The sequence below is a fragment of the Ovis canadensis genome, chromosome 15 (genome assembly GCF_042477335.2).
Source record: "Ovis canadensis isolate MfBH-ARS-UI-01 breed Bighorn chromosome 15, ARS-UI_OviCan_v2, whole genome shotgun sequence".
NCBI classification, from domain to species: domain Eukaryota; kingdom Metazoa; phylum Chordata; class Mammalia; order Artiodactyla; family Bovidae; genus Ovis; species Ovis canadensis.
In genome coordinates, this window is record NC_091259.1 from 58551180 (window position 1) to 58578335 (window position 27156).

The 27156-nt window shown below is 44.2% G+C and overlaps 2 protein-coding genes across 7 annotated transcripts in view; one reads left to right on the forward strand and one right to left on the reverse strand.

Annotated features, from left to right (window-relative positions):
• Positions 1 to 30: 30 nt before the first annotated feature.
• On the reverse strand, positions 31 to 19813 carry XNDC1N (XRCC1 N-terminal domain containing 1, N-terminal like). Of its 2 annotated transcripts, XM_069553459.1 has the most exons (10): positions 19534 to 19813; positions 15890 to 16061; positions 13647 to 13788; positions 12373 to 12528; positions 10714 to 10892; positions 6028 to 6113; positions 5607 to 5779; positions 3118 to 3190; positions 1735 to 1862; positions 31 to 1025 (listed from the first exon to the last, which is right to left on the reverse strand). In XM_069553459.1, exons 2-10 carry the CDS (start codon positions 15932 to 15934, stop codon positions 790 to 792), a joined length of 1218 nt encoding a protein of 405 aa, XP_069409560.1. In that variant the 5' UTR covers positions 15935 to 16061; positions 19534 to 19813; the 3' UTR covers positions 31 to 789. The 2 variants fall into 2 exon arrangements, with proteins under 2 accessions (XP_069409560.1, XP_069409561.1); XM_069553460.1 differs by lacking the exon at positions 12373 to 12528 and having other exon boundaries at positions 19534 to 19781.
• Positions 19814 to 19871: 58 nt separating this feature from the next.
• RNF121 (ring finger protein 121) overlaps positions 19872 to 27156 on the forward strand; it is an 84359-nt gene continuing 77074 nt past the window's right edge. For 2 of the 5 annotated variants that reach the window (XR_011249220.1, XM_069553482.1), the window contains exon 1: positions 20175 to 20299. Coding sequence is in view for 3 of the 5 variants with exons in the window: in XM_069553482.1 (XP_069409583.1) it covers positions 20237 to 20299 (63 nt within the window). In the remaining 2 variants the exon portion in view is untranslated. Of the gene's footprint in view, positions 20300 to 21184; positions 21301 to 27156 lie in introns of all 5 variants that reach the window. The other 3 variants (XM_069553480.1, XM_069553479.1, XM_069553481.1) reach the window with 3 other exon arrangements.

A 27156-nucleotide genomic window follows, 5' to 3' on the forward strand; every position in this document is an offset into this window, starting at 1 on the left:
AACCTTCTGGGAAAGAAGAGAGGACACAGATGCTCAAAAGGTAGGAATATATTTTAGAAAACCACAGGTGGAAGGGACCTTAGTGACCTTCTGGTCCAACAGCCCGTGTGCTGATATGGCCTGGGATCTGCCCAGGGTTCCACAGCCAGCCACTCCTTAGTGTTTAGTCTGTCTGATTCCCATAAAACTCAAGAGGAGGATGGGATTTTTTTGTTGTTACTCAGGGTTAACTCTGGACCCAAGATAAATAATTTGCTTAAAGACACATAGCAACACTATTACCTGATTATCCTAGGGAGGAAAGTCCCAAAGGATACTGAGAGTACAGTTCATGGGGCGCTGAAGGTCACTCAAAAATCACTCTCACTTTTCCCAGGACACCACAGGATCTTATCTGTAGGGTAGTGCTTTTTTTTTCCCACTGGGCCTCAATTTTCCTCTCAAGAAAATGGGCACGAGGATACACACCACTCACTGAGGGGAAGATGTTCTGGATTGTGTCCTGAAGCCCTTGAGAGCTCACCAATTCTATCCCAGAAGTCCCAAAGAAGAGACACATGGAGCTGTCCTTGGGAGAGCAGGGTGCCATGGCGACAGAAGCCTTGACAACCGGGAGTGCGGAGCAGGCTGGGCCCGGAGGTGCCCTCAGGCATAGAGTCCTAAGGGAACGAGCGGGAGGAGGACAGGGGGCGGCCTGGCCTCGTCAGCCCCTCCCAGCTGCCAAGAGAGCCCCTCATCGGTTTCTGTCACAGAGGGCAGAGGGGGGCCAAGGCCGCAGGACTTCATGGCTCAGGCCTGAAGGACCTCCCCGCACGTGCTGGCATGTTCTTCTATTTCTCCTGCCGAGAACGGCAACTCGCAGATAGGACACTGGACCCAGGAAATGGGCGGCGAGCTCTCCGGGGAGGAAACCCACAGTACGTGCGGAGACGAAGATGGTGATGAGGCGGGAGAGGCTGGGGGAGGCGGGGAGGCCCCTCCACAAGTAGCAGCGTGCTGGGGAAGCATGTCAATGCTGAAGGAGCCTGAGGGGGAAAGAAAGAAGGCGGTAAGAACCCTGGGCCCACTCCTGGGCGGGAGGTCACCCCACGCAGCCTGAAGGGAACATCTGCTGGCAAAATGCGGCTGTTTTCACAGGAAAATTTTACTAGGGTTGAATATTTGACACCTGATGACATCCAGTCACAAACATATTTTGAGTATGTCCTATGTGCCTGACACTGTGCGAGGCTCTGAGGGATGTAAGCCCAGGCCTGTCCTCATGGACTATGGCGTCTAGGGGTAAAGATAACTTGTGACCACAAATAACTGTCACAAAGCACGGGGTGAGAAGTGCTAAGCCCAGGAGAATCAGAGAACGCGGCAGGAGCTCAGTGGGAGAGAGTATCTGAGGTCAGAGAAGACCTGGCAAATAAGAACCACCTGAACAGAGACTTAAGGGGAAGCAGAATTTGGTCACGGAGGCAGAAGTTTTGAACGAATTTCTGGGTCCTCGCTGATAGCGTTGTAGTTTGCTTTGTTTCACGTTTCTCCTGAGGACAGAGCCGAGGTTCCTTCCTCAGCTTGGTGAACACAACGTGAGGAGGAGCTCAATACAGACTTGTACAGAACTGCAGATGACAGAGGCCCGAGGCCCAAGTTCACCTGGTTCCTGGCAGCTCTCCCAGATCTCCTATTCCTCCCTCAAGGGACGCCCAGTACCCCCTCAACCACCCCTGTGCCAGAGCAGCTCACCTGCACAAATGGGGCACCACCCACTCTCCTGGGCTCTGCTGCTTCGGGCCTGGGGCCGCAGGTGTTCTCTCTGGCCTGCCTTTGCTGGCCTCTGCTTGTTTGGCCGAGAGTTTGAGTTGGATACAGGCCTGTGAGAAAGAATGGTTAAAGACCAGCTGTTAGCAAGAGGCCCTCAGGGCTGAAGGAGCCTCAAACCAGGGTGAAAGGGTGCAGACGTGCTGCTGTGGAGCCAGAAGCCCTGGGCTGGGGTCCTGGTTTGCTCACTTGACTTGAGGGAAGTCATTTAATCAAGTATCAGGCTTGAGGGAAGTCATTTAATCTTTGAATATCTGAGAACAGAGCTTCTATCACTGCCTTCCGGTTTATTATTTTTTTACAGACATAATACACATCTCATAAAATTCACCCTTTTAGAATATATTATTCAGTAGTTGTAGGATATTCACGAGGTCATGTAACCATTACAGCTTACTCCAGAATATTTTTATCACCCCCAAAAGAAACCCTGAGCCCATCTGTAGTCACTCCCTACTCCTCTATTCCCACACACTCTGACATACTGTTTGTCCATTTAAAAAATGAGGTTATCTTTTAATACTGAATTGTAAGGGTTCCTTACAACTTTTGAACTGTGGTGTTGGAGAAGACTCTTGAGAATCCCTTGGACTGCAAGGAGATCAAACCAGTCAATCCTAAAGGAAATCACTCCTGAATATTCACTGGGAGGGTTGATGCTGAAGCTGAAACTCCAATACTCTGGTCACCTGTTGTGAAGAATTGACTCACTGGAAAAGACCCTGATGCTGGGAAACATTGAAGGCAGGAGGAGAGGGGGATGACAGAGGATGAGGTGGTTGGATGGCATCACCGACTCAATGGACATGAGGTTGAGCAAGCTCCGGGAGTTGGTGATGGACAGGGGAGCCTGGTGTGCTGCAGTCCATGGGGAACCAAACAGTCAGACACAACTGAACCACTGAACTTAACTGAACTGAAGGGTTCCTTTATTTCTAGATATGAACCCCTTATTGAATACACGATATGCAAATTAACCGCCTTTTTCTGAGGGCTGTCTTTTAATTTTCTTGACGGTGTCCTTTGAAGCAGAAAACAAGTTAAATTTTAAAGAAGCCCATGAGATATAGCGCACTTGTCTTCATTTCTGGTTCACTTCCAGGGCCACCTCCTTGTCTAGCTCCATGCCTGACACCATGCAGGCAAGGACATCTTTTCTCTTGCTACCTTGCAAGTCCAGACCATGAGAACAAGACCAGACACCAGGGTGCTCTCTAGCATAACTGAAACATGAGTCGGGGGTGGGCAGGTGCCGAAGGACAGGAGGTTTGGGGAGGTGATTTGGGGCTTTCAGGTTGACCTACTTACCTGCGGGCTCCCACTTTCCTCCTCTTCGTCCTGCCCACGTCCTTCTCTGCGTTCTGCTCCTCTGATCTGGGCTCTGTGTTAGAAACACTCATTAAATCTATCTCATTAATAAAAGGCCCTTCACATACAAAATTCCTTATTTTGAGAATATTCTATCCCCCTTCCCTGGTCAATTCCTTCTTGCTCTTCAAGTCTTAGATGAAACGCTAATTTCTGTGAGGCAGGATTCTCTCATCTAAGTCTGGTCATCCTATTATGCTTTGCCTTTGAAGTACTTATCACAGTTTTAAGTTTTAGATTTCCTTGTGTGACATGGATGCGTATCTCTCCATCAGGGTAGAAGCACTGCTATTTTATTTATTGTGGTGTCCCTGGCGCCTAGCCCAGAGCCTTGCACATACAGATGTGCAACTAACATCTGTCAAATGAACAGTAACAAAAGCTACCAACAACGATCTGTCTAGTTATTCAGAACTTATGGAGCACTACATACAGCATTTACTATATATAATATTTTAAAATTTTTATTTATTTTTATTTTTGGGTGTGCTGGGTCTTTGTTGCCTCATGTGCTCCTTTCCTAATTGTGGTGAGTGAGGTCTATTTGTCATTGTGACGCGAGGGCTTCTCATAGCGGTCACTCCTCTTGTTGCAGAGCACAACTCCAGGCATGCGGGCTCAGTAGTTGTGGTGCATGGGCTTAGTTGCCTTGCTGCATGTGGAATCTTCCCTGACCAGGGATCAAACCGGTGTCCCCTGCGTTGGCAGGTGGATTCTTAACAACTGGACCACTAGGGAAGTCCAGCATTTACTATATTTTAAGTGTTTTCATAGCTCTAACACCCAGTCTGTAGGGTGCCCCCCAAAGATGAGCTCCTTCCCTGTTCTCCCGATTTTAAAATGATAACATACATCCTTCCTCATGTGGTAGGCAGCTTTTGGAATGACTCCCACTGGTTCCTGCTTCCTGATATACATGTCTCCCCTTAAGTGTGGGAAGGACTTAGGAACTTGCTTCTAATGAATAGAATATGGTTAGACGCCACACTCCCAATGCAGGGAGTCTAGGTTTGATCCCTGGTTAGTGAACTAGATCCCACATGCTGCAGCTGAGAGTTCACGTGCTGCAACTAAAGAGCCTGTTCCAGTTTGTTGGGGGATCAAAGATCCCATGTGCTGCAACTAAGACTCTGTGAAGCCAAAAAACAAAAAGCGTCTAGTGCAGATGTTTCTTTAAAAAGAAAGAATATGGCAAAAGTGATGGGATGGCACTTCTGTGATGAGGTTACCAGACACTGACTCCTTTCTTGCCCTGTGTCTCTTGCCCTCTAGGTGGCTCACCCTAAGGGAGCAAGCTGCCACAGTGTGAAATGCTCTGTGGAGAGGCTCTCATGGCAGAACTGAGGGGAGCCTCAATCCAACAGCTCTCGAGGAGCTGAATCCTACCACAATTATGTGGAGGGGCAAGGGTGCAGATCCTTTCCAGCTGAGCCTTGAAACGACGGCAGCCTGTGACAGATCCAGAGCCTGAGACCCAGTTAAGTCACACTGGATTCCTACCCACGAGAAATTGTCAGACAGTAAATACTGTTTCCAGCCACTAAACTTTGGGGTAATTTATTATACAGCTGATAACCAGTGTACCCCGTTTCTGCTGCTGGACTCACTCTCTGCAATGGCCCACACTCTGTCTGTGGAGTGTGTTTCTCTCCAAATAAATCCACTTCTTACCTATCAAAAAAAAAAATGTACCCTATTTCTGCAATGAAATAATATACTCATGATTTCACTAATTCATTCAGTTCTTTGAAATGACAAACCATTCCTTTAAAAAAACTTTTCCTAATGAAGCAACGAGTGGAATCAAGGGTTTACAGTGAGAATGCTACTTGTCTCTGCTCTCTGGCTGTTTAGAATAGTGAGAAGGACAAGAACTCTGGGGTCCAAATCCTGGCTCTGCCACTTATTAGCTGTGTAACTTAGAATATGTAGCCTCAGATTCTTTTGTAAAATGAGTTTGTGGTGAATATTAGCTAGTAAAAGTGCCTAGCAGTATCTGGTACAAAATAGGAACTCCAAAATGTTTAATCCTTTCTCTCTCTGTGGTGAAACCACATTACTCCCCTACTTCATGTCTCTAAGAAGCTCCATATACTGCCACCTCGACTTAATTGTCCTCCCTTGCTCACTCACAGAACATTAAAACTGCAAGAGACCTAAATACTATTTGGTTTAATTCCTTCACTTTGAAGGGAAAAGATTTGAAGCCCAAAGAGATAAGGACTTTCGGTTCCTGGGCCAGAGCTCTTTCAATTATATACACTATTTGACTTTTCTTCTGGGAACAGGACACTGACCACCATCTTTTCTTCCATTTGAAGTCCTGTTTGTGAGCCATCCTTATGTAGCAACGATGCATTCAGGGAGGAAGGAGGGTGTTGGAAGTAAGGAAGGAAGTAAGGAGCAGAAGGTAGGTCATGGGGCCTCACCTGCGCTGTGCTGATGAGTGGGACCTGGCTCTGCATGGTTGGTTTCAGGGTTTGCCACACGGGCTGGAGGTGCCCTGTGGGCAGCTGAAAGCACCATGCAGGCTGAACGCCCCAGAGTCCCCGGCTGCAGTTGGTTTAGGATATTCCTGAGCTCTGAGATTTCCTTGGTGGTCCTGTGGGGAAACAGGGAGCACTTGGTTTCATTCAGAACAGAAATTGCATTTTGCTCACCCAGGTCAGCAGCATCTAACCAAGAAAGCCAGGTATGGTATGTATGTGTGTGTATATATATATGGGGAGAGGCCTAGAGTGTGCTGAGAGAACCCAGACAGGTCCTGTGTGTCTGTGAGTGATCTGGTAGTCTCCTCCAGGAGAAAGAACTGAGAAGTGGTCAAGAGACCTCACTCTGGCAGTTACGTACGTTTGGGGATCCGGGAAGAATGTCCTCCGGATGGAAGGATTAGCCAGCCAGGGGCTGGGACCAGACTCCTGAGCATCAAAAGAGCCCTGAGAAGAAAATGGAGGAATATGAAGTACATATATTCACCACCAGGGGGCACTGTCACATAATGCCAGGGACACTACCAAACTCAGGGCTTCAGTGAGGGAGTGTATTTGCTATAACTTGTACATGGCACTTTGGCTTGTCTCTATACACACTTTTCCAGCTCTAAGATGTGAGATTTGGTGATTTTGTGTACTTAGATCCCCAGTATTAAGGATTTTGTTATGATCCTGAAAGACCTCAAGATAAAAGGACACAAACTATTGGGAAAACCAGGTCTATGGGACTTATATTATATGCAAATTTGTATACATGTATATACATACATGGGCTTCCCTGGAAGCTCAGCTGGTAAAGAATCTGCCTGCAATGCGGGAGACCTGGGTTCAATCCCTGGGTTGGAAAGATCCCCTGGAGGAGGACATGGTAACCCACTCTAGTATTCTTGCCTGGAGAATTGCCATGGACAGAGGAGCCTGGAGGGCTACAGTCCATAGGACTGCAAAGAGCACGACACGACTGAAGCAACTTAGCACGCACACACGCATATACATAAGTATACAACTCAGTGGACATGAGTTTGAGCAAACTCCAGGAGCTGATGAAGGACAGTGAGGCCTGGCATGCTATACAGTTCATGGGGTTGCAAAGAGTCAGACACAACTTAGTGACTGAACAAAAAACACATATTTTAAAAAATTTCTACATATATGAATAGAACACATATAAAATTGATTCACGTAGGTACAAAACTCAAATCACTCATCTCTCACCCATGTGAGAGAAACAAATTATACATATATAGGTATTTCTTTAAATTTAAAAATAGTTCTATTTTGAACTATTTGGGGATATTTCAGTCATTTTTCTCTTTAAAATGTTTAAATTCCAGTAGGATTTATTTTGTGAACAACTTTGCTCACTTGCAACTAAAAACCTACCAGTTTTAGCTACCACCTCTAGCTATCTATAAAAAGATGTATATATAGATATCCCATGTCTCTTTCTGGCATCAGACACTATAACTATCAACAGATATCGTATAAACCTTTTGACTTCTAAATTCAGAAATGTCTATAGGCAATAATCAAGTACTGGATAATTTCTACATAGATTTTATTCATGTGGTATGCTATAGATTCTTAATTTATCAAAATTCAATTTATCTGTGTCAATTCATCTGTGGCTTTTTCCTTTTTATCTTTTTTCAAATTTCCTTTTTTCCCTTAAATTTAAAAAAAAATTCTTTAATTTTAAGCTCTCCTTCTTCTATCATAGATTATTTTATTTATTATTATTTTTGGCCTCACTGCATAGCATGTGGAATCTTAGTTCTCCAACCAGGGACTGAAATGGACCCTTGGCAGTGAAAGCTCCACATTCTAACCACTAGACTGCTGGGGAATTCCCTCACAAATTCTTTTAAAGGTAAAATGTCTTTCTTTCTTGTAGGGAATTATACATATATATATCTTTCTTGTAAAGTATGACTTTGACCTCATTCTACAAGTTTGAGAAGTAGCACTTTTATTCACATTTACAATTTCCTAATATACCATTACAATCTCATCTTGGACTTACATTAATTTTTAAATATTTAATTTTCCAGGTTTTTTTTCTTTTCTTTTTTATCTTGTCTCATAAATTTCAGAATGAATACTAATAGAAAGGGTTACTAGATGGGTATGTAGAGATGGTTTTCTAATTTTAACTATATAAAGGAGACTAAGAATCAGGAATTGAAGGCTTTCCAGGTGGCGCTAGTGGTAAAGCACCCACCCGGCCAATGCAGGAGACATAAAGAGATGTGGGTTCGATCCCTGGGTCGGGAAGATCCCCTGGAGAAGGGCATGGCAACCCTCTCCAGTATTCTTGCCTGAAGAATCCCATGGACAGAGGAGCCTGGCAGGCTGCAGTCTACAGAGCTGCAGAGAGTTGGACAGGACTGCACTGACTGAGCACGCATGTGTCTTATCAGAAACCGAGCTTCGAAGCACAGGCTAAGTGGAGTCTAGTGGCCTGGCTTCCAATCCAGTCCAGGACTTGTTTGGCAGTGACCTGGGACACCCATTACATTTCTCTGTGCTTCTGTTTCCTAACTGGAAAATCAATGATCATGAAAGACCTTACCTCACAGGGTAATAAGCCTTTATATAGTGCTTTCACAATAATATACCATTAGAATGACATATTAGAAAAAAGTCTGTGGCATTTGAGACATCTTAAATTATAAAACTGAGTGCCATCCATTTGTTTCCATGTATGAGCCCTCTCTTACAGAAATATTTCCGGATCTCCTCTCCCTCTGGTATCAGAGAGGGCCTGCCATGTGTGTCATCTGCTCTTGCTATTCAATGTCTGACATCAGTCCGAGTTGCTGACTGCCTCCTGCTTGATCCCACCATGGCCCTAAAGGTGCAGAGTAATTTAGATATCTGGCCAGAATGGAAAAGACTCTAGGAAGCATTTATTTAGCCTATCATTAAGGACACCAAATGTCCTAGTTCGCCCGGGACACCCTGCTTTATGTCTGTCGTCTTAAGTATAATTACTAATAGCATTCTTTTTGGCTCTTGAAGTATCTCAGATTGGATGATAAATTTTATGGTGACCCTACCTACCACTCCCCTCTGAAAGGTTATTATATAATCAATATTTATACTAGAAAGTCTGCTTTGCTCTAGGCACCGTCCTAGCTGCCAGGAATGCCTGGTGGAACAAGACAAACAGGTCCCAATCTCCCAGAGCTCCCACTTTATTGACTAGCCAGGCCACAGGGTTCCGGAACCCACAGGGACACTGCTGGCACCTGGCAGAGCACAGAGAACTGTTCCATTGATCCTCCTGCATTTTCAGCCCTTCCCACAGGGGAAGAGCAAAGCTCAGGCTTTACCTTGCCTCAGCACTCTGGGCCTCTCCCAGGGCTGTGTGACAAAAGCCTCTCTCCCACTCTGTCTGCTCCAACTCCATCTTCTCTTCCCAAAGTGTGGTCTCTTGTTTGTTTTTTTCCAGTAACCTCAACGGGAGCGATACCTGTGAGGTTCACTCCTGGGAATCAAAATTCTAAAAAATGTACTGTGTGCACAGGAAGCACTGTGATGTAATGGCAGGAGACCTGGCTTCCTTCCGGTCCCTACTCTGCTCTGTGTGAATTAAAATACATACATTTCCCTATCTGAGATATAAAATGATGGGGTTGTGGCTTGATGATCTCTAAGCATTTTTTTTTAATCTCTACAATTCTCTGGCTTTACCCTTGTGTGATTACATCTTCATATTTGTGAGTGAATTATTGTGGAGGGTATTGGCTTGGAAAGATAAATGGAGACATGAGTGGTAAGAAACCAGGAGGAGTCAGATCAGCCTTAGAAGAAATAGATAACTAGAAAACTTTTCCCAGTAGTCATGTATGGATGTGAGAATTGGACCATTAAGAAGGCTGAGTGCCAAAGAACTGATGCTTTTGAATTGTGGTGTTGGAGAAGACTCTTGAGAATCCCTTGGACTGCAAGGAGATCCAACCAGTCAATTCTAAAGGAAATTGACACTGAATATTCATTGGAGGACTGATGCTGAAGCTCCAATACTTTGGCCACCTGATGCTAAGAGCTGACTCACTGGAAAAGACCCTGATGCTGGGAAAGATTGAGGGCAGGAGGGAGAAGGAAATGACAGAGGATGAGATGGTTGGATGGCATCACCAACGGAATGGGACATGAGTGTGAGCAAGCTCTAGAAGATAGTGAAGGACAAGGAAGCCTGGTGTGTTGTGGTCCTTGGGGTCGCAAGGAGTCAGACATGACTCAGCGACTGAATAACAATGGAACAAATGGTCCAACAGCTTTGTGCACACTGTACCGAAGGCTCACTCGCTTGGCTCATGCGTGTGTGAGACTGAAGGAAAGGTGTCCATGCCTATTTGTGAGAAAGGGCCACAAGCCCATTATGTTAGCATTTGGTTTCTTAAATAATTATTTATTATTTATTTGGCTGTGCTGAGTCTCCATTGCTCTGAGCGTTTTTCTCTAGCTGCAGAGAGCAGGGGCTACTCTTGAGCTGCAGTGTGCGGGCTTCTTATCGCAGTGGCTTCTCTGGCTGTGGAGCATGGGCTCTAGGCTGTGTGGGCCTCAGGAGTTACGACATGCAGGCTCAGTAGGTGCACCTTCCAGGCTCTAGAGGCTCAGCAGTTGTTGTGCATGGGCTTAGTTGCCCTGTGGGCATGTGGAAATCTTCCCAGACCAGCGATCAGAACTTTGTCTTCTGCACTGGCAGGTGGACTCTTTACCAGTGAGCCACTGGGATGCCCTGTTTTTTTTTTTTTTTTTAAATTAATTAATTTCTTTTCTTTTTGGTTGTGCTGGGTCTTCATTGCAGTGCACAGGCTTAGTTGCTCTGCAGCATGTGGGATCTTAGTTCTCCATGAGGGATCAAACCGGCATGCCCTGCACTGGAAGGCAGATTCTTAACCACTGGACCATCAGGGAAGATCTTATATTCATATTTGAATGTATATGTATGTGTGTATCAATCCCTCAATCAGCATCAGCTTCCTAACTAGAAACAGAAAAGGCTGGGACCTGCTAAGTCCCCCATGGTACATACCTGGCTCAGCCCCGAGCTCACAGGGACAGAGGGACCCTCCGCAGGGTCGTCTAAGGAGTCCAGAGAGGAACACACCCGCAGGAAGGCCAGGCCAAAGGGCTGATGACGTGTGAAGGGTTGGGAGCAGCTCAGGCGAAGTCGATCCCACGACTCACCGGAGGCTGGGGCCAGGAAATCAGCTTAAGGAGAAAACAAGAAGGAAATGAGGGAGAAATGAAATGCATGAATGGTTGGGTGAAAGGGAGAGAAGGTCAGTATTGCGGAGAGGAAAGAAAGACTGGGACTACAGTGTGAATTCCACCCTAAGGGAGATTGGAGGCTTTCCCTCCCCCAGGCTCGGGTGCTCAGGTTCGGGCAGCACCACGCAGGCCAGTCAGGGCCCTCTCAGACCCAGCGCCTTGCCTTCCCACCATCGCTCCTCTGTCCTGGTGCCACGCTGTTCCCAGCGCGACTATATCCTCGGTCCATACCTTTCCACAGACCTTATCGCTGTCTCGTTTTAACAGGGGGTAGCCGGAGGGTTGGAGTCTGGGGTGACCACTTGTCCAGTGGATCAGCTGAGCTACATCCACCCTTCCTGGACCATGAGACCTCAATCTCCCTCAAGGCACTACCTGCTCTACATACTTGCTCACTGGCTCACAGGCCAGTACTCCCAACCCTTCTCATCTTCCATTCCCAGATCTAAGAGTACCTCATCTCGTATCCCACCTTGTATCCCAGGTCACTTCTCCTTCACAACGTTACAAATGCCTCCAATTCAGACACAGAAGAATGAGTCCTTCCTAGACTGCAAGTCCCTGGAGGCTAGGAATCAGACCATGCATTTCTGTGCAGTACCCAGTGAACACAGAGATGCGCAGTGACGAGGACTCGGGAAACCCTGCACACAACAGGACCACAACCACCACACAGCCTTCCTGCACTTACAGGAGTATTTTTCCTACACTCACACACGTGTATTTGTTGTTGTCGTTTGGTCACTAAGCTGTATCCGACTCTTTGGTGACCCCATGGACTATAGCCTGCCAGGCTCCTCTGTCCATGGGGCTTCCAAGGCAAGCAGAATACTAGAGTGGGTTGCCATTTCCTCCTCCAGGGGAATCTTCCCAACCCAGGGATCCAACCTGCATCTCTTGCTTGGCAGGCAGATTCTTTACCACTGAGCCACTGGGGAAGCCCTATACACATTTATACAAACACGCTAATCACAAATGTGGGTTCTATATCTGGCTTCAGTGAATCACATGTTATGTGTAAATATAAATCAGAGTTCATAAGTATCTTTATCAGGTATCAGGTATGATAGAGGTATCAGTCCCTCTATCAGGTATTGTCATCACAGAGAATACACACACAAGCACACTATGCAGTGGTTCACTCATTACCCTATCCCCCACAGATGTAAGTGAGCCCCTGCTTAAGCTCCCTCCCATAGTACACACCTTCCAGCTGGTACAGCCCTCTTTTTCATTACCACTGTCTCTCTCAGTCTCTCATTTCTGCTTTTGCCCTCCTCACCATCTTTTTTTTAATATTTATTTATTTGGCTCACAGAATCTTTTAGTTACAACATGGATCTAGTTCCCTGACTAGGGAATCGAACCTAGGCTTCCTGCATTGGGAGCACCAGACCACCAGGGAACTCCCTCTCCTTACCATCTTTAAACATGCGGACCCCTGAGCGGTTTTTCCCCTGCTTTGAATCAGCCAGGGACATCAGCATGGTTGCAGGGAGCAGGGTGACGAAAGGTCTGTCCAGGGACCAGGAGGAACGACCCACGTCAATTTGCAGGAAAGCACAACCACAGTTACCTGGGGACAGAAGGTTGCGACAAAGTGAAGGTGGGATGACGGGCTCCCCTGACTGCCCACAAGGGGATCGGTGGGCAGAGGACATTCCTCCATTCTAGAGCTCAGGGGAGGCCCAGAGAGGTCGAGCAGTGAGCCAGTAACTGAAGTGGGACGGGACCTCAGCCCGCTAAATGAAGGCTCACCATGTTCCTCCCAGCCAGAAACTTTCCCCTGACCCAAGAGACTCACAGTTTCCCTGTGCTCTGGCTCTGGGGGGGCAGTGCTAAGCTCTGTCTCTCTCTGAAATCCTTGCTAGGGAGACTGACGTCTCTCTGTCCTGACAGAGCTGAGACAGACGCTCTTTGTCAATTCTCTATTTCTAGAGAATTCTAAGACCAGCCTTCTCAACCCAAAACTCCTGTGGAGCCTTCCTGCATGAACCTGCACACTTCATCTCCAAGGATCCTCCTGACATGATATTTATTTTTAATTGTATTTTTAATTTTCCGTTTTTAATTTTCTGACGGCACTGCACAGCACATGAGATTTTAGTTCCCCTACCAGGGATAAAACCCACGCCTCCTGCAGTAGAAATGCGAGGCACAGAGTCTTAACCACTGGACCATCAGGGAAGTCCCTATATATATATATATATATATATATATATATATACACACACACACTTTTTTTTTTAATTTTAAATTAAATTTTACCTTTTTCCTGGCTGTGCTGTGCAGCTTGCAGGATCTTAGTTCCCCGACCAGGGATCAAAGCTCTTTGTGGTGGAAGTACAGCCTTCACCACTGGACCACCACTATATACCACTAATATTTAGAGGCATATACAAGTTCTATCTGTTGGCACTTAGGTTTGTTAATGTCCTAAGGCTTCACCGAGACCGCTCAGATCAAAGCAAGCCAGGTATGCTGTGTAACTAAGGGAATGGCATCCATAGGGTTCAGCAATATCAAATGCCTGCCCCAGGGGCAAGGGCCACATATTCCCTTCACACCAGGCAGGGCTTGCTCCAGGAAGGCTGTTCAGCGAGACTGCATTCAAACACACTGCTGCAGCCCTGGGAGGGAATGGTACTCCTGTGCTCCCCACAGTAGTTCCCAGGCCTTGGAGAACTCACTCACCCACATCAATGTAGCCAATGGGCACTGCCCTCTCCAGCTGCAGCTCCACTTTCAGCTGCCCGCTTTTGTCCTGAGGACAGCTGAGCCACGGTCCCCTCTGACTGTCTGGGTTCAGCAAATTCTCCACTGGATATCTGGGATCCTAAGTCAGAAAGAGGAGGAGAAAATGAGGAACCTCATCAAGGGAAAAAAGGATGTCCATGAATGAGGGATCTCTACACTCTTAAACCTTTCCAGGATCCTAATGGAAATGGCTTTAGACAGGAGTCCATCTCTCAAGTACCAAGGGATTTATAGACATCGCTTATCTCTTCTTTGGTTTCTACTACCTCATTTAATTCTCCTCATAACAACTTTAGGTGGTTACTATCATTGCTTCTTAGTTAAAAGATGAACAAACGGACGCTTAAGTTCAGAAACTTACCCAAGGCCACAAGACCAAATAACCAACCAAAGTTGGAACTCCTAGGTGTCTGAATTCAGAATTCTTAACCACCACATAATACTACAGTCTTTCCTAGGCATCCACAGGGGATTGGTTCCAGAACTCCCCTGTATATAAAAATCGGTGGATGCTCAAGTCTCTTATATAAAATGAATATGTATGTATATCTTTCTGTGTACTTTACTCATCTCTAGATTACTTATAATACCTAATACAATGTAAATGCTATGTAAATAGTTATAAATACAATATAAACACTATGTAAATAGTTGCCAATATGTGGTAAATTCATGTTTTGCTTTCTGGAACTTTCTGGAATATTTTTTCCCCTGCATATTTTTGATCTGTGGTTGACTGAATCTGGGGATATGGAACCCATCCATATGGAGGGATGACTGTTTCATTTCATTTATAAGGTGCTTTCACAGACATGTATCTTCAAAGTAACCCTATGAGATTAGAAACACAAAGATTTTTACTCTAAGTTTACAACTGATGGTTAGAGATAAAGTAATTTGTTCAAAGACAACAATATTAAAACTGAGATTAAAAATTTTCAATTCTGACCCAAGTCAGGTGTTTTTTGGTGGAAAGGCCTTGAGCAAACTACTTTTTCTCCCTGGATCTAAATTTCTTCCTAAGTTAAGGAGGGGGAGACTAGACTCATGGTCTTCGATCTTATTTTTTTGTTTTAGCAATAAAACCCTTCCTTTTAACTGAAATTTTACACTAAAGATTATTTATTTTTTCAATAATAAATATTTTCAAAAATATTTTGATACTAATTATCAATATTACTTATCATTATCATATAATTTTAAAAATTTTCAAAAATAAAAGTAAAGCTATGGTTAAAGCACTAGTTGAGGAGCCCGGAGACATACTTGTGGCTCTTCCCTTCAACTTCCAGAAGGGGGTTTCTAGGAGTACAGCTTGAAAATCACAATATTAGAAGAGAGCTAATGTCCTCTAGCATTTCATAAGGCTGAGTCCATGAAGAAAACCATTTAGGCTGACCATGTAGGTAAGAAAGATAACGGTAATTTTTCTTTTATTTCACCTTGAAGTTGACATAGTAGTTCTTAAAGATTCTCTAAGGGGCTTTCTGAAATGTGGGGATATTTTTGACTGTCATAGTGACTAGGAAGCATTGTTGTCACTAGGGTCCGGAGGCCATGGATACTAAACATCTTACAAGGCATAGGATACTGCTATAAAAACGAAGACTTCTCCTATGCAAAACACCAATGGCACCCCTTGAGAAAGACTGGAGTAACATAAAGGGAAGCATGGGGAGGAGCGGGAAATGGATAGAAAGATGACAGCGGAGGACAGGGCCCAGCATCTAGCACTAACTGGGATAACTGCGATTTCCTGGAAGTGGATTCATAGGAGGGATGCTGAGATCCCCTTTGATGGCAGTGGTGTTATCCTTACAGGTCAGGGATGACCTTGAGTGCCTTAGCTTGATCTCAACATCAGTGTGACTAAATTGCCCTTCTGGGGACCCTGGTATAGGCTCTGGGCCTATAGCTTTGCCAGCTGCCTCCAGAGAAGGGTGGAATCCTGAGGTTGCTTCCTTCTTTACCTTTGAGGCCTGCTTTTATGTATCCTGCATTGCTCTGAGAGCAACCTGAAGGCAAGTGCTGCATTTCCTGCCTTTGACTCTGAACTCCTAAAGAAGGGACAATGGCTCTTCTGTTGAATTGGGAGTTTCCTGAAATGGAGCTAAGTCTCCTTTTTTTTCTTTCACTGTTTTCAGTCACCAAGAAAAAACCATGCCTGCTAATTAACATACCTGAGAGGAAAATGACACCACGTGGCTAATCCTCACTGGAGCCATGGTGGGCCCAGCAGCTGTCCTAAGCACAAGGCAAAATGCTTTCTCCTGAGATTTCTTCTGTTACCGCTTTGGTGCCTATATTTTGGTCCCATCAGCTTCCAGAAGAGAAGGAATCGTCATGTTACTTCTGAAGAAGAGAACAAAAGGAAAATAAACAAGCCTTGAATGTTTTTCTGGTAACAGGAGTTATTTACATCAGTACATCAGTCACTATTTCTGATGACTATGATGGGGTTGGTGGGGTGGTGATCAGGGAGCAGATCTAGGGTCGATGATGAAATTCCAACAAAAGTGAAATAACTGGAATGCAATAGAGCAGCAAGTACAAAACATATATATATTATAAATAGAATTATTATACTATATATTATATATATATAAACATGTGGATGTTGGATTTATATGAAGCTGAACCCTCAAGGCATGAACTATGCCTTAAATTATCCATCTTTACAACCCTAGATTCTACCTAGCACATAGTAAAGAGGTACAACAAACATTCAACTAAATAAGGGATACAGATTGTTTTTTTTCCCTTCCCATAAAACGAATCTTCTTGGATTAAGTTACTTCTCTACTAGAGATCTTTAAGGGCTTGCTGACATACGCAAATCCCTTGCTTTATGATAGGCCTAAATTAACTTTAATTCAGTTTGACCCCTCAAAGCATCTACAACATAGATCTGTCCATTTCCTGGTTTATCTCCTACTATTCCTTTCAGCAGGGGATGTTTTACCGTAATTACTTATTTATTTAATCTTAAAAGTTCATGTGGGAACTTGTATTTTGTCTTTTGCTAAGCTTTTTATGGAAAAATTTAAATATATGCAAACACACACACATATATTAGTATAATGAACCCTAGTGCATCACCTAACTTCAACAATTCCTTGAGCAGAGAGAGGTGTTTTAAAGTTGTCGGAATGTCTTTAGATGGGATCTCTCTTCAAATATTTACCTGCCCTTTCACTCACGTTTCTTCACTCATATGGTCCCTGAAATGAGTCCATGACCTCGATATACTCATGTCATAATGCTCTTGTGTCCTTCCCATCAAGAAACCTTTTTCCCACCTCTGAGACTTTGTTCATGCCATTGTCTCTGCTTGGAATGCTCTTTACTTCTTTCGCTGACAAATCTAATGCATATTTGATGGCCACATGTCACCTCCACTCTGCTCAGCCCTCAAAGTGATAGCTCCCTTCTCTCAATTCTATATCACAATGATCTGCATATGTCTTTTGTCCCTTGACCAATTGTAAGCTCTTGGAAGACAGGCTTCATGTTTGTTTTATTTCTGTATCCTCATTAAGAGGGAGAAACACAGTTTCAGATTAACCAGTGTCCGCTGAATGAATGACCATAAATATTAGGCTCCAAATGGTCAGCCGTCATGGAATGCTCAGAGTGAGGTAGCTGCTGTGACAGCAGTAACCAAAGTCTAATGAATACCGTTCTAAAGGTCATGGGTTACATTCAAGATGGTACCAAGGCTTCAAAAACAGAAGAGGTCAGAGTGAGTCCTGAGTCACCCCCCAGGCCTTTAGATTAACTAAAGCTGATTATTCTCATTATCGGAACTCACTGAACTTTCAACAGTTTTTCTTACTCTCTGCTAGATACTGGAGACAGAAAAATAAATAAATAGATAGGGTCTCTGTTTTGGAGAAACTCCCAGTATACACCTGTGATTTGATGGAAAAACTCCACCATCTCTCATAACTAATATACACATCTGACTGAACCAGTCCCAACACTACACTCCAGGCTTGGGGACTCTGAAGCTGTCCATCTTAGATATTTTATTTAGCTAATATTTTGAGGAGGGGGGTGTCTAGCAGGTACCAGACATTGGACTAGGTTACACAGTGGTGAATAAGACATATACAATATTTTTTATGAAGATCACTATCTATCAAATTGCTTGTTCTCACGGGATTAAGTGCTTTCTGACTTCACTGCCCTTGCATACGCTGTTGTTCTTGTTTTTTTGGCACCAGCTTATTTATCCTGTGTGTACCTGCATTGAGCAGTGAGCTCTTTGAGGATATGGATTTTTGTCATGCTCATCATCTCCCACACTTCAGAGAGATGCTGGAACACAGTAGGCATAAATAAATAGCCACTGAAAAGAATACTTCTTAGGTCAATATAATTCAATCAGAATTGTGCAGAAGTTTCTGGCAAACACAACAAACTCATCAACCAATAATAGGCCACAAACTGCTACTGTTTTTAAATTTTAAATACTACAAGTCGGCAAGAAAAGGGCAAGCAGTCCAATATAAAACTAGGGAGACAATATAAACATACAATTCACATTAAGATAAAATCTGAATGATCAATACCCCATATAAAAAAGTGCTCAGCCTCACCGATAATAAGGAAAGTGCAAATACCTGTTTCTCTAAGACTGGAAAAAATAGAAAAGTCTACAGTATGAAGGAGTGGCAATAATATGGGGAAATGGGCTCTCTCATAAACACTTCCAGCACATCTTAATTCTGACTAGCTATATTTCAAGAATAGCCACCTGTCCTGGTTTACTTAAACAGTGCAGCTCTAGCTCCTGTGCATAAAAAGATACATGTAATGTTTCTAACAGCAAAAAGCATAAAACTCTAAAGTCCACTAGTTGAGGAATGGATGAATGAAATGTTCTATATCATATGGAATACTATATAACAGTTAAAAGGAATAAATTAGACGTAAATATATGTAAACATGGATAGACTGCCTCCTCCCAAAATAGTGAAAGAATAAGTTATAAAAAAAATAACTATACATAGAAAAATAGCATTTAGGTTCTTTACAAAAGGAAATGGAACAATACTTGTACTGCCCACTGAATACACACTATTTTTTTTTTTTTTCAACTGACTGGGAGAATACGCAGCTAATTATAGGACTTGCTTCTAGGGAGAATGAAAGGGTAATGAATCCGATAGTAAAGGACACAGATAAATTCCACTTGTTTCATATTATCTTTCTTAAAAAATGAGTATGCAAATAGATTATGATGTCAATCGGTGTTTATAATATTCTTTGTACCCAGTTTCACATAATAAATATAATTCCCATTTTAAATAAATGTAGATGGTCCCAATGAAGTTGACGGTCAATCTAATAATAAGGTGAGCCCACAAGACATCCTAGCTCTATCTATGCTGTAGATTCAGCCGGGACCTCCGGGGGGCGGGGTGAAGTGTAAGCAGGGACCGCAGACTTGAGACGTGTACTTCAGATGTACAATGTACAGAAAAAACAGGGTACTGGAAATGAGAAGAAAACTGTAAGCTGGGGTGCAGCATAGTGAATAGGCTGTACAGGGCGGGCGTAAGGGTAGAAGCTGGGGACGCAGTGTGTGGGCACAGTAAAAAATTCGAAGATGTGCGAAGTGGATCCGGAGGCGTGAGAGCCTAAGAAGCAGTTTGGGGGCCGTGGAAGTCCGGCAAGACTCTTCAGCTCTCAGATTCCTGAGCCTAAGCCGCTACTTCCACCGCTTCTCGGAATGCGCTGTCCTGTCCACTTCCTTTATAGCCACCCTTCCTCCCTTTTGTCCTTTCTCCCCCCCATCGAAAACCCGAATGACCCTCACCCGGGATAACGGACTTCGAAGTGCCACCGCTGCCTTAGATCTTGGACCAAAAAAAAACCCAAAAACGTTCTCCCGCCAATTTTGTCCTCTAACCTCCGCCTTCTGACCCCAAGCACTACTCTTCCGCCTCCCGAAGCCCGGGAACAGGTTCTGGGGCCTCAAGAAGCCGCTGTTCCCGGAAACTGACTCCCACCAAGGTAAGAAGACACGTGCTTAGACAGAAAAGTACTTTCGGGTGGTTTCTATATATTTCACGCCTTGCAAATCCCCCGGAGAGAGCGGACTTTAAACTTCCGGGTCAGTTTCTAGGCATTCTGGGAAATGTAGTCCTTAGTAGTCTCCACGCTTCCCAAGAGTTGCCCATTGAGGGAGCGTCGCAAAGTAGACAGCCTTGGGGCTCTTCTCTTTGGTTCTACACAGGCAAAAACTGGTGACATATTTGTACTGAAAATAATACAAGGCTAATTTCTCATTTGCCAAGATCCCTCCTCCGCCGCCGACGCTTAGAAGTACATGGAATCCACTCCTCCTTAACCTTTAAGTGGGTAGCAGGCAGACGGTCTCTTAGTTGCCTTCGGGTCTCTGCCTGTCTTGGTGCCCCGCCCCCTCTGCCGAAGCTTGTACAGCCGATTCGCTAGAAGCAGTTGAGCGGCGGAAGCAGCTGGCTCGCGCGGGGCCTGCGGGGAGGGGGAGAGCTGTGAAGATGGCGGCAGTGGTGGAGGTGGAGGTTGGAGCCGGTGCTGCCGGAGAACGGGAGCTGGATGAGGTGAGAAGAGTTGAGAATTGAGGAGAAGAAAGACTCAACCTGAAACTGAAGGGAAGGGAGGGGAGGTATCGGGAGTAGGGGTCCTAGGAGAGACGAGATCCTTAGAGGGAAGGAGCCAACTGGGGAGTGGGTGCGCGAAGAGGGAAATCTGAGGTACCCAGGACTCGGGGACTCGGAGGCAGTCATGGGGTAGAAGACTTGCAGCAACCTCAAGGGTGGAGGTGGAGGACAGAGAGAGAGAAGCCAGAGGGATGGGGGTGTTAAGATTTAGGATGAGTTGAGGGTCTTGGGGAGGATTAAAGGGCTGCCAGGTGGTTTGAGTTAGAGGGGCGTAGACTTCTGTGAGGGAAAGCCGGGTTTTCACTGAGGGAAAGGACAGGACTGTCTGGGTTTGGAGTCGGGGCGGGGGACGCGGACCACGGAAGAGTGTTTATCTACTAGTATTTCAGGTTTGAGTTATTTTTTATGTAAGAGCGCTTTAAGTTCTAGAACTTTGTACATACTGTGGGCTCGATAGAGCTTTGGTCAACGGATGATAGAACGAACGGGTGAATGAACTATCGTATAGCGAAATGTATCCATTCACTCACTTAAACGTTTAAGTATCACCTTTGAGCGAAGCTCAGGGGTAGGTGCTAGGGACCTTCCCATAGAAGAACCCAAGGTATGGTGGTGGGAGACGCACAAGAAGTCTTTTCATCGGAGGTGTAACTGTGGCACTGAGAAGAGGGGACCAGTGCAGTTTGGGGTAGGCTTCTCAGAGGAGTCGAGTCTTAACGAATCAGCGATTCTCTCTCTTTCTCCTTTTCCCTCTTTCCTATTAGACTTAGGAGTTTTTTGAGAGTGAGCTGTTGAGGGTGTATGTCTCTTTTACCTACGTAACAGGCATTTAACAACGGGTGTATTCAGTGACCAGTGGTCCTTGAAGGAAATCACTAGGAGGAAGGAGACATTGAGTTTGAAGGGAATGAAGGGACAGCGCTGAGAAGCAGAGAGAGAAGGTGAGAAAGGAAAGGGAAAAGATTCCGAGGCCAAAGGTACATTCATGGCTAGGGGTGCCTGTGGTCTTGCCCATGACAGCATATGGACAGCAGGGAGGAGTAGGAGAAAGGGGTTTGATTGTTAGGGATGGAACCAGTGGGATGTCTGAGGGATCAGTTTCTTAGAGGCCTTGGCTGGGTGGGAGTGTGGGGTGGGGATTGGGGATGAGGCCCAGAGAAAGGGAGTAGAAGTGGACTTGAGAAGCAAAGCCTGTTGTTTGGTGGTGGGATGACTTGGAGGTTTTGGTTTACCTGGTTGAGAACATTAAGATGGGGAGAGGAGACTGAGAAACTGACAAGTGGTCAGAGCAGGGAGAGATTTTTTAAAGAACCATTTTAGACCCGTATCTTTCAGTCACTAAAGACTACGCATGTTTGGATACCACTTGATTGGTGAAGTGGAGTAGTTGTGGAAATGACTTCCAAGCCCCTTTCAGCTTTAAGTTTCTGTGATTATGGTTGGCTGTAGTGCAGTGAGATATATTTGAAAGTGCCTTATAAAAGTAAATAATATGTTTTGGTTATTATACATGCTTTGTTAATCATGGCCTCCTTTGAGCAGGGGGTGGTGGGGGGGAGCTGATTTCAGCTACATGTACCAGGGTTCATTGAGATAAAGAGCAAATGTTTTGGCAAAGGAGAAAAGAAAGTTTTGAAGTTAGATATTTTTGATTTTTGCTTATCTTCCTTACTGTTTTAAAAATCTAAGCGCTTCTAGTGTCATAATTATACTTCCAGAGTGTCATGCCTAGAAGTCAACTTTATATGAAGCACTAGCATTCATCCCAGAAACTTGTGTTCCTTGTTGCATTTACTAAGAAATAATATAATCTGCTGTCTGGAAATTCTGTGTGGACTGTTTCTGTCCTTTTCCTTGTGTGCTTAAGAAAGTAACTCTGAGAAGCAGGAACAGTTTTCCCTTCAAGCTCAAATAAAGAGGGGGAGAGGCAGGGGTATGGTCTGGGTGACCTTAGTTTGTGAGTGAGTTTCTACTAATGCTTCCTCAGCTGTTTTTCTTTTTTTTTTTTTAGCATCCTTAACTAGTGAAACAGAAAGTGAAATCCATCCTTTAATTTGTGATTATGGGAGTCTTCCATGTATTATGCACTGGGAATTCAAAGATGAGTAAGACAGGATCTTTACCAATCTATAATGTAGAGAAAAGACAAGCAAATGGCCTGCTGCAATACTAGATACTTTTTATAATGGAAGGGTATAACAGATTCAGTGGGGTGCTAGAGACAAGCACTCAAATCTGCTGAGAGTCATTGAAGTCTTTATGATGGAGATGGGTTGGAGTTGAAAAATGAAAAGTTAGGTTTACAGAGAAGCATGTGGTATCAGAGTTGCTCTCCTTTAACAGTTTCTACTTGGTAGAGAGACTACTGTGAAGCTCAGATTATAAAAAAGTAATGGATAATCTAGCTAAGATGCCACTTCTTTGGAAAGACTCCATGCTCTGATTTCTTTAGGATATCTGATCTGTTTTCCAGTATCAGATGTCCTTAGCATAAGTAGTCTGGAATAGCAGCCATCAGTTTATTCATATTCTTTTCCTTTCCTTTTTTCTTTCTATAGCAGTTTCTATTACTTTCTATAGCAGTTAAGGTAGTTTAGGTTTCACTTACTGCTTCTCCTGAATAGAAAAGAGGGCTTAGGAAAAGAGCTACTAGTAGAAAAGACCACTGTTTATTGAGCCCTTATCATAAATCAGCTCCTGTTTAAAGCCTGCATTATTTCATTTATTATTAACAGCAACCCTGTGAATTAGTCGGTGTTTATTGCATTTTGTAAATGAGGAGACTGAAGCAAGAGAGGCTAAGTGGCATTCCCAGGATTCCAACAGTTCATGATGGGGAAGTGCAGATTCCAGCTGGGGTCTGCCTCTGCTGTGCAGAACTAAGTTTTACACCACCGTGCTATGCTGAGCCACCTAGGTTCCATTCTCAAGCCAGGCTTATCTTACCAAAGTAAACTACCCCTTTCTTAATGTACAAAGGACCCATCACAAATATGTGAAGCAGCGTTTCATTCCTGAGAGGTTCAGAGTGGGGGTTAACTAAAAGAATATTGGTTTTTCTATACAGATCCTTTAGTTTACCAATAACGTGATTCTGCTGAGCCCCTCCCTGGTCATGGGGAGTGACCAGCCCAGTGGCAGTTAGGGAGATGAGCTATGGGTCTAGCCAGCTCAGGCTAGGTATTAAACAGGCTGTGATGACTGGCTAAGTTCTTTCACTTGCTAAACACCATAGGGTACTTGAGCGTGTTGGGGAGGATAAAGCATGGGTACCAGCTTGGAGGCCCGGAAGCTGACTTACTCCTGGAGCCTGTGCGTTCCTTCGTGAAGGGGTAGCGGGCCAGCCATTAGAGGAATTGGAGGCACCATCTTGGCATGGAGACTTGGCTTGGGACCTAAGCTAAAAAAACACTTCTACATCCTATTGGGGCCAGCCTGCCTGCCTGGATAGTTCCTGTGAATTCTGGATGTGTCTTCTCCCAGTAGTTGTTCATCTGCCAAAATGATGTGATATCATGCAGATAAGTGAGTAGCTTCCAGCTCAAGTTCAAAGCAGCCTGCAGCTAACTTATTGTTGTCTTTAGTGTGTCATTTACCTCTTCTGGGCCCTGATTTATTCTTGTTAAAAGAAAAGATTGGATTAGATTGGTGGTTTAAAAACCTTAGTCATGAAACCCTTTATTTAAAAAGAAAAATCTCACTTTGAAGACTTGTAGTCCTTGAAGGGACTCAGAACCCGTTGAGTGTCTCAAACCACACCTTAAAAGCCAGGGAGCTTTCTCTTACTGTCCACTGATTGGGTGACCCTATTTTATGTTCCTTCAGCCTCCCTGTACCTCCTCTAGCCCACCTCTACCAAGCATTATTTTAACTGTCTGTGTCTTCCCCACTAGATTGTTGGCTGCCCAAGAGCAGAGTCCAGGTCCATCTTGCTCATGGTCACAGTCCCTTCACTTGGTGTGGGGCCTGGCATAAAACAGGCACCAAACAGTGTTCAACAATTATTAGTTTTGAACAGTGGTAATACACTCCTCTGCTTAGTCGTATGTGCTTTTCTTTAAATTGAATATTTACAGCATCCCTATGAGAGTTGAACTAAATTGTGACTAAAGCTCTAACATCCTGTGTACCATGTTTCTGATTCCTACCAGGTCTGTCTTTGTGCTGTCCTGTCTGCCTGGAGTACCTTCCCTTTCTCCCTGTGTCTTTCCAAATCCTATGTGTATTTAAGGTCCAAGCCCAAGGTGCTCTTGTCTTGTAGAACTAGTCTGATCTACACTAATACCCTCTTTCCTTGTCTTTCATGATTTTTCTCTGTGTTCATTTATCAATTCATTAAACTTTTTGATTAATTGTTCTAGGTACTGTGCTATGCTTGATCATATCATGGATAATGTGTGATAACTGCCTTCAAGGAGGTCACAGACTAGCCTAGGTGAAGAGTGATAAATACAAATTTGTGTCACAGGTGCTGTGTCAGTGGAGTAAGTGCCATATGTACATCAAGGAGGAAGTGGCAATCTATATCATATCTTCTTTTCTCAGGTTGCTGCTAAGTCGCTTCAGTCGTGTCCAACTCTGTGCGACCTCATAGTCGGCAGCCCACCAGGCTCCCCCGTCCCTGGGATTCTCCAGGCAAGAACACTGGAGTGGGCTGCCATTTCCTTCTCCAATGCATGAAGGTGAAAAGTGAAAGTGAAGTTGCTCAGTCATGTCCGACTCTTCACGACCCCATGGACTGTAGCCCACTAGGCTCCATCCATGGGATTTTTCAGGCAGGAGTACTGGAGTGGGGTGCCATCGTCTTCTCAGGCAGACTGTAGATATTCCCATCTATTGCTTTTTCAAAGTAGTAATCTTGGACTGTTTGTTTTGTTTTTTGTTTTCCCTCCCATGGGTTTCTCCTTGTAGACATTTGATAAATGCTCCTTGTTTCCAGGGATTTTCTCTAGGGAAAGTCAAGAGTTTGTTAAAGGATTGAAGCATATGTGACTGAAATTTAATCTTGGCTATCTGACCATGTATCTTTGGATTTTTTTAAAAGACTTTTTAAAGACTAATCATTTTAAAATGAGTAGTAGCGTAATGTAGTGTTCAAAAAAACCCCAAAAAACTAGTTATAAACTATAGACGTAGGTTTTAGACTAGGAATAGCAGATATTGTTTTATCTCGGAGATAGCCAAATGATAATAGATGCTTAGAAGACTGTGTTCAGAAGGATTCTAAGGCCAGGGCTCAGCAGGAGTGCTGAAGGCAAAATGATGCAGTACTTACTATGTGCCAGTTCCTGTGCCAGGTGTTTTCTATGCATTATCTAATTTCATACCACAACTTTACAAGCTAGATATTATTATGGCTATATCCATTCTACAGATGTGGAAACTGAGGCACAGAGGGATTTAAGTAACTTGCCTAATTTGGTCAGATGGTAAATGACAGAGGTAGGGTTCAAATCCAAGATGACTACAGCATCTGTGCTCTTAACCACTGTGGGCAATATGAGTACTGTAACTTCCCATGCTGTCCTGTGCTAGACATTTCTACTGTGTAAGTGTGGGACTTCATTTACAGAGGTGATTTGACTGGGATCACATTCTTTGAGACTGAGTTCTCTTTGAAAATGCTTTTTGTTGCTCAGTTGTGTCCGACTCTGCGATTCCGTGGTCTGCAGCACTCCAGGCTTCCCCCATTCTTCACCATCTCCTGGAGTTTGCTCAGACTTACCTCCATTGAGTTGGTGATGCCATCCGACCATCTCCTCTTCTGTTGTCTGCTTCTCCTCCTGCCTTCAATCTTTCCCAGCATTAGAGTCTTTTCCAATGAGTCAGCTCTTGGCATCAGGTGGCTAAAGTATTTGGAACTTCAGCATCAGTCCTTGCAATGTATATTCAGAGTTGATTTCCTTTAGGATTCACTGGTTTGATCTCCTTGCCATATAAGAGACTCAAGAGACTTCTCCAGCACCACAGTTCGAAAGCATCAATTCTTTGGTGCCCAGCCTTCTTAATGGTCCGACTTTCACATCCATACATGACTACTGGAAAAACCATAGTTTTGACTATATGGACCTTTGTTGGCAAGGTGATGTCTCTGCTTTTTAGTATACTGTCTAGCTTTGTCATAGCTTTTCTTCCAAAGAGCAAGCATCCTTTGATTTCATGGCTGCAGTCACCATCTGCAGTGATTTTGAAGCCCAAGAAAATAAAGTCTGTTGCTGTTTTCCTATCCATCCTTATATCCTTGGTGCCTGGCATAGAGTATAACTCAATAGATGTTTGAAGATAAGAGCTCATGAGCGATTCCACACTTTGATTCTTCATCTTTGAAATGATAGATTTGGACCACATGACTTCTAGAGGTCTCCTGCAGCTTTGAAAGTCTTGGATCCCTGTATTTTACTTTGCTTTGTGAGTCCTATAATTCCTGTTGGGTACTCGGTAAATGGTAGAGAATGACCAAATGAAGGTATAATTATTATTAATAATCTGTGCTAATAATCTTAGGATAAGAGTAGAAAAATGGTGATAGGAAAGTTTTAGACAAAAAGGCTTACATATAACCTCGAATACCATAACCTTTGACTTTCTGTGCAGTCAGTCTCATACTCTGGCAGACACCCTGTCTACATGCACAGTTTTTTCCATTTGATTTCCCATTACAAACTTCCAACCTCCCGCCACCACCCCCCCCCCAAGCTCACTCTTTCTTTTTGCAATTAACCTGTTACTTAATAACTCATCTACTTCCAGAAGGAATTTAAAGTGTCCTCTGGTCAATAAAGAGCTTCCCAGGCAGT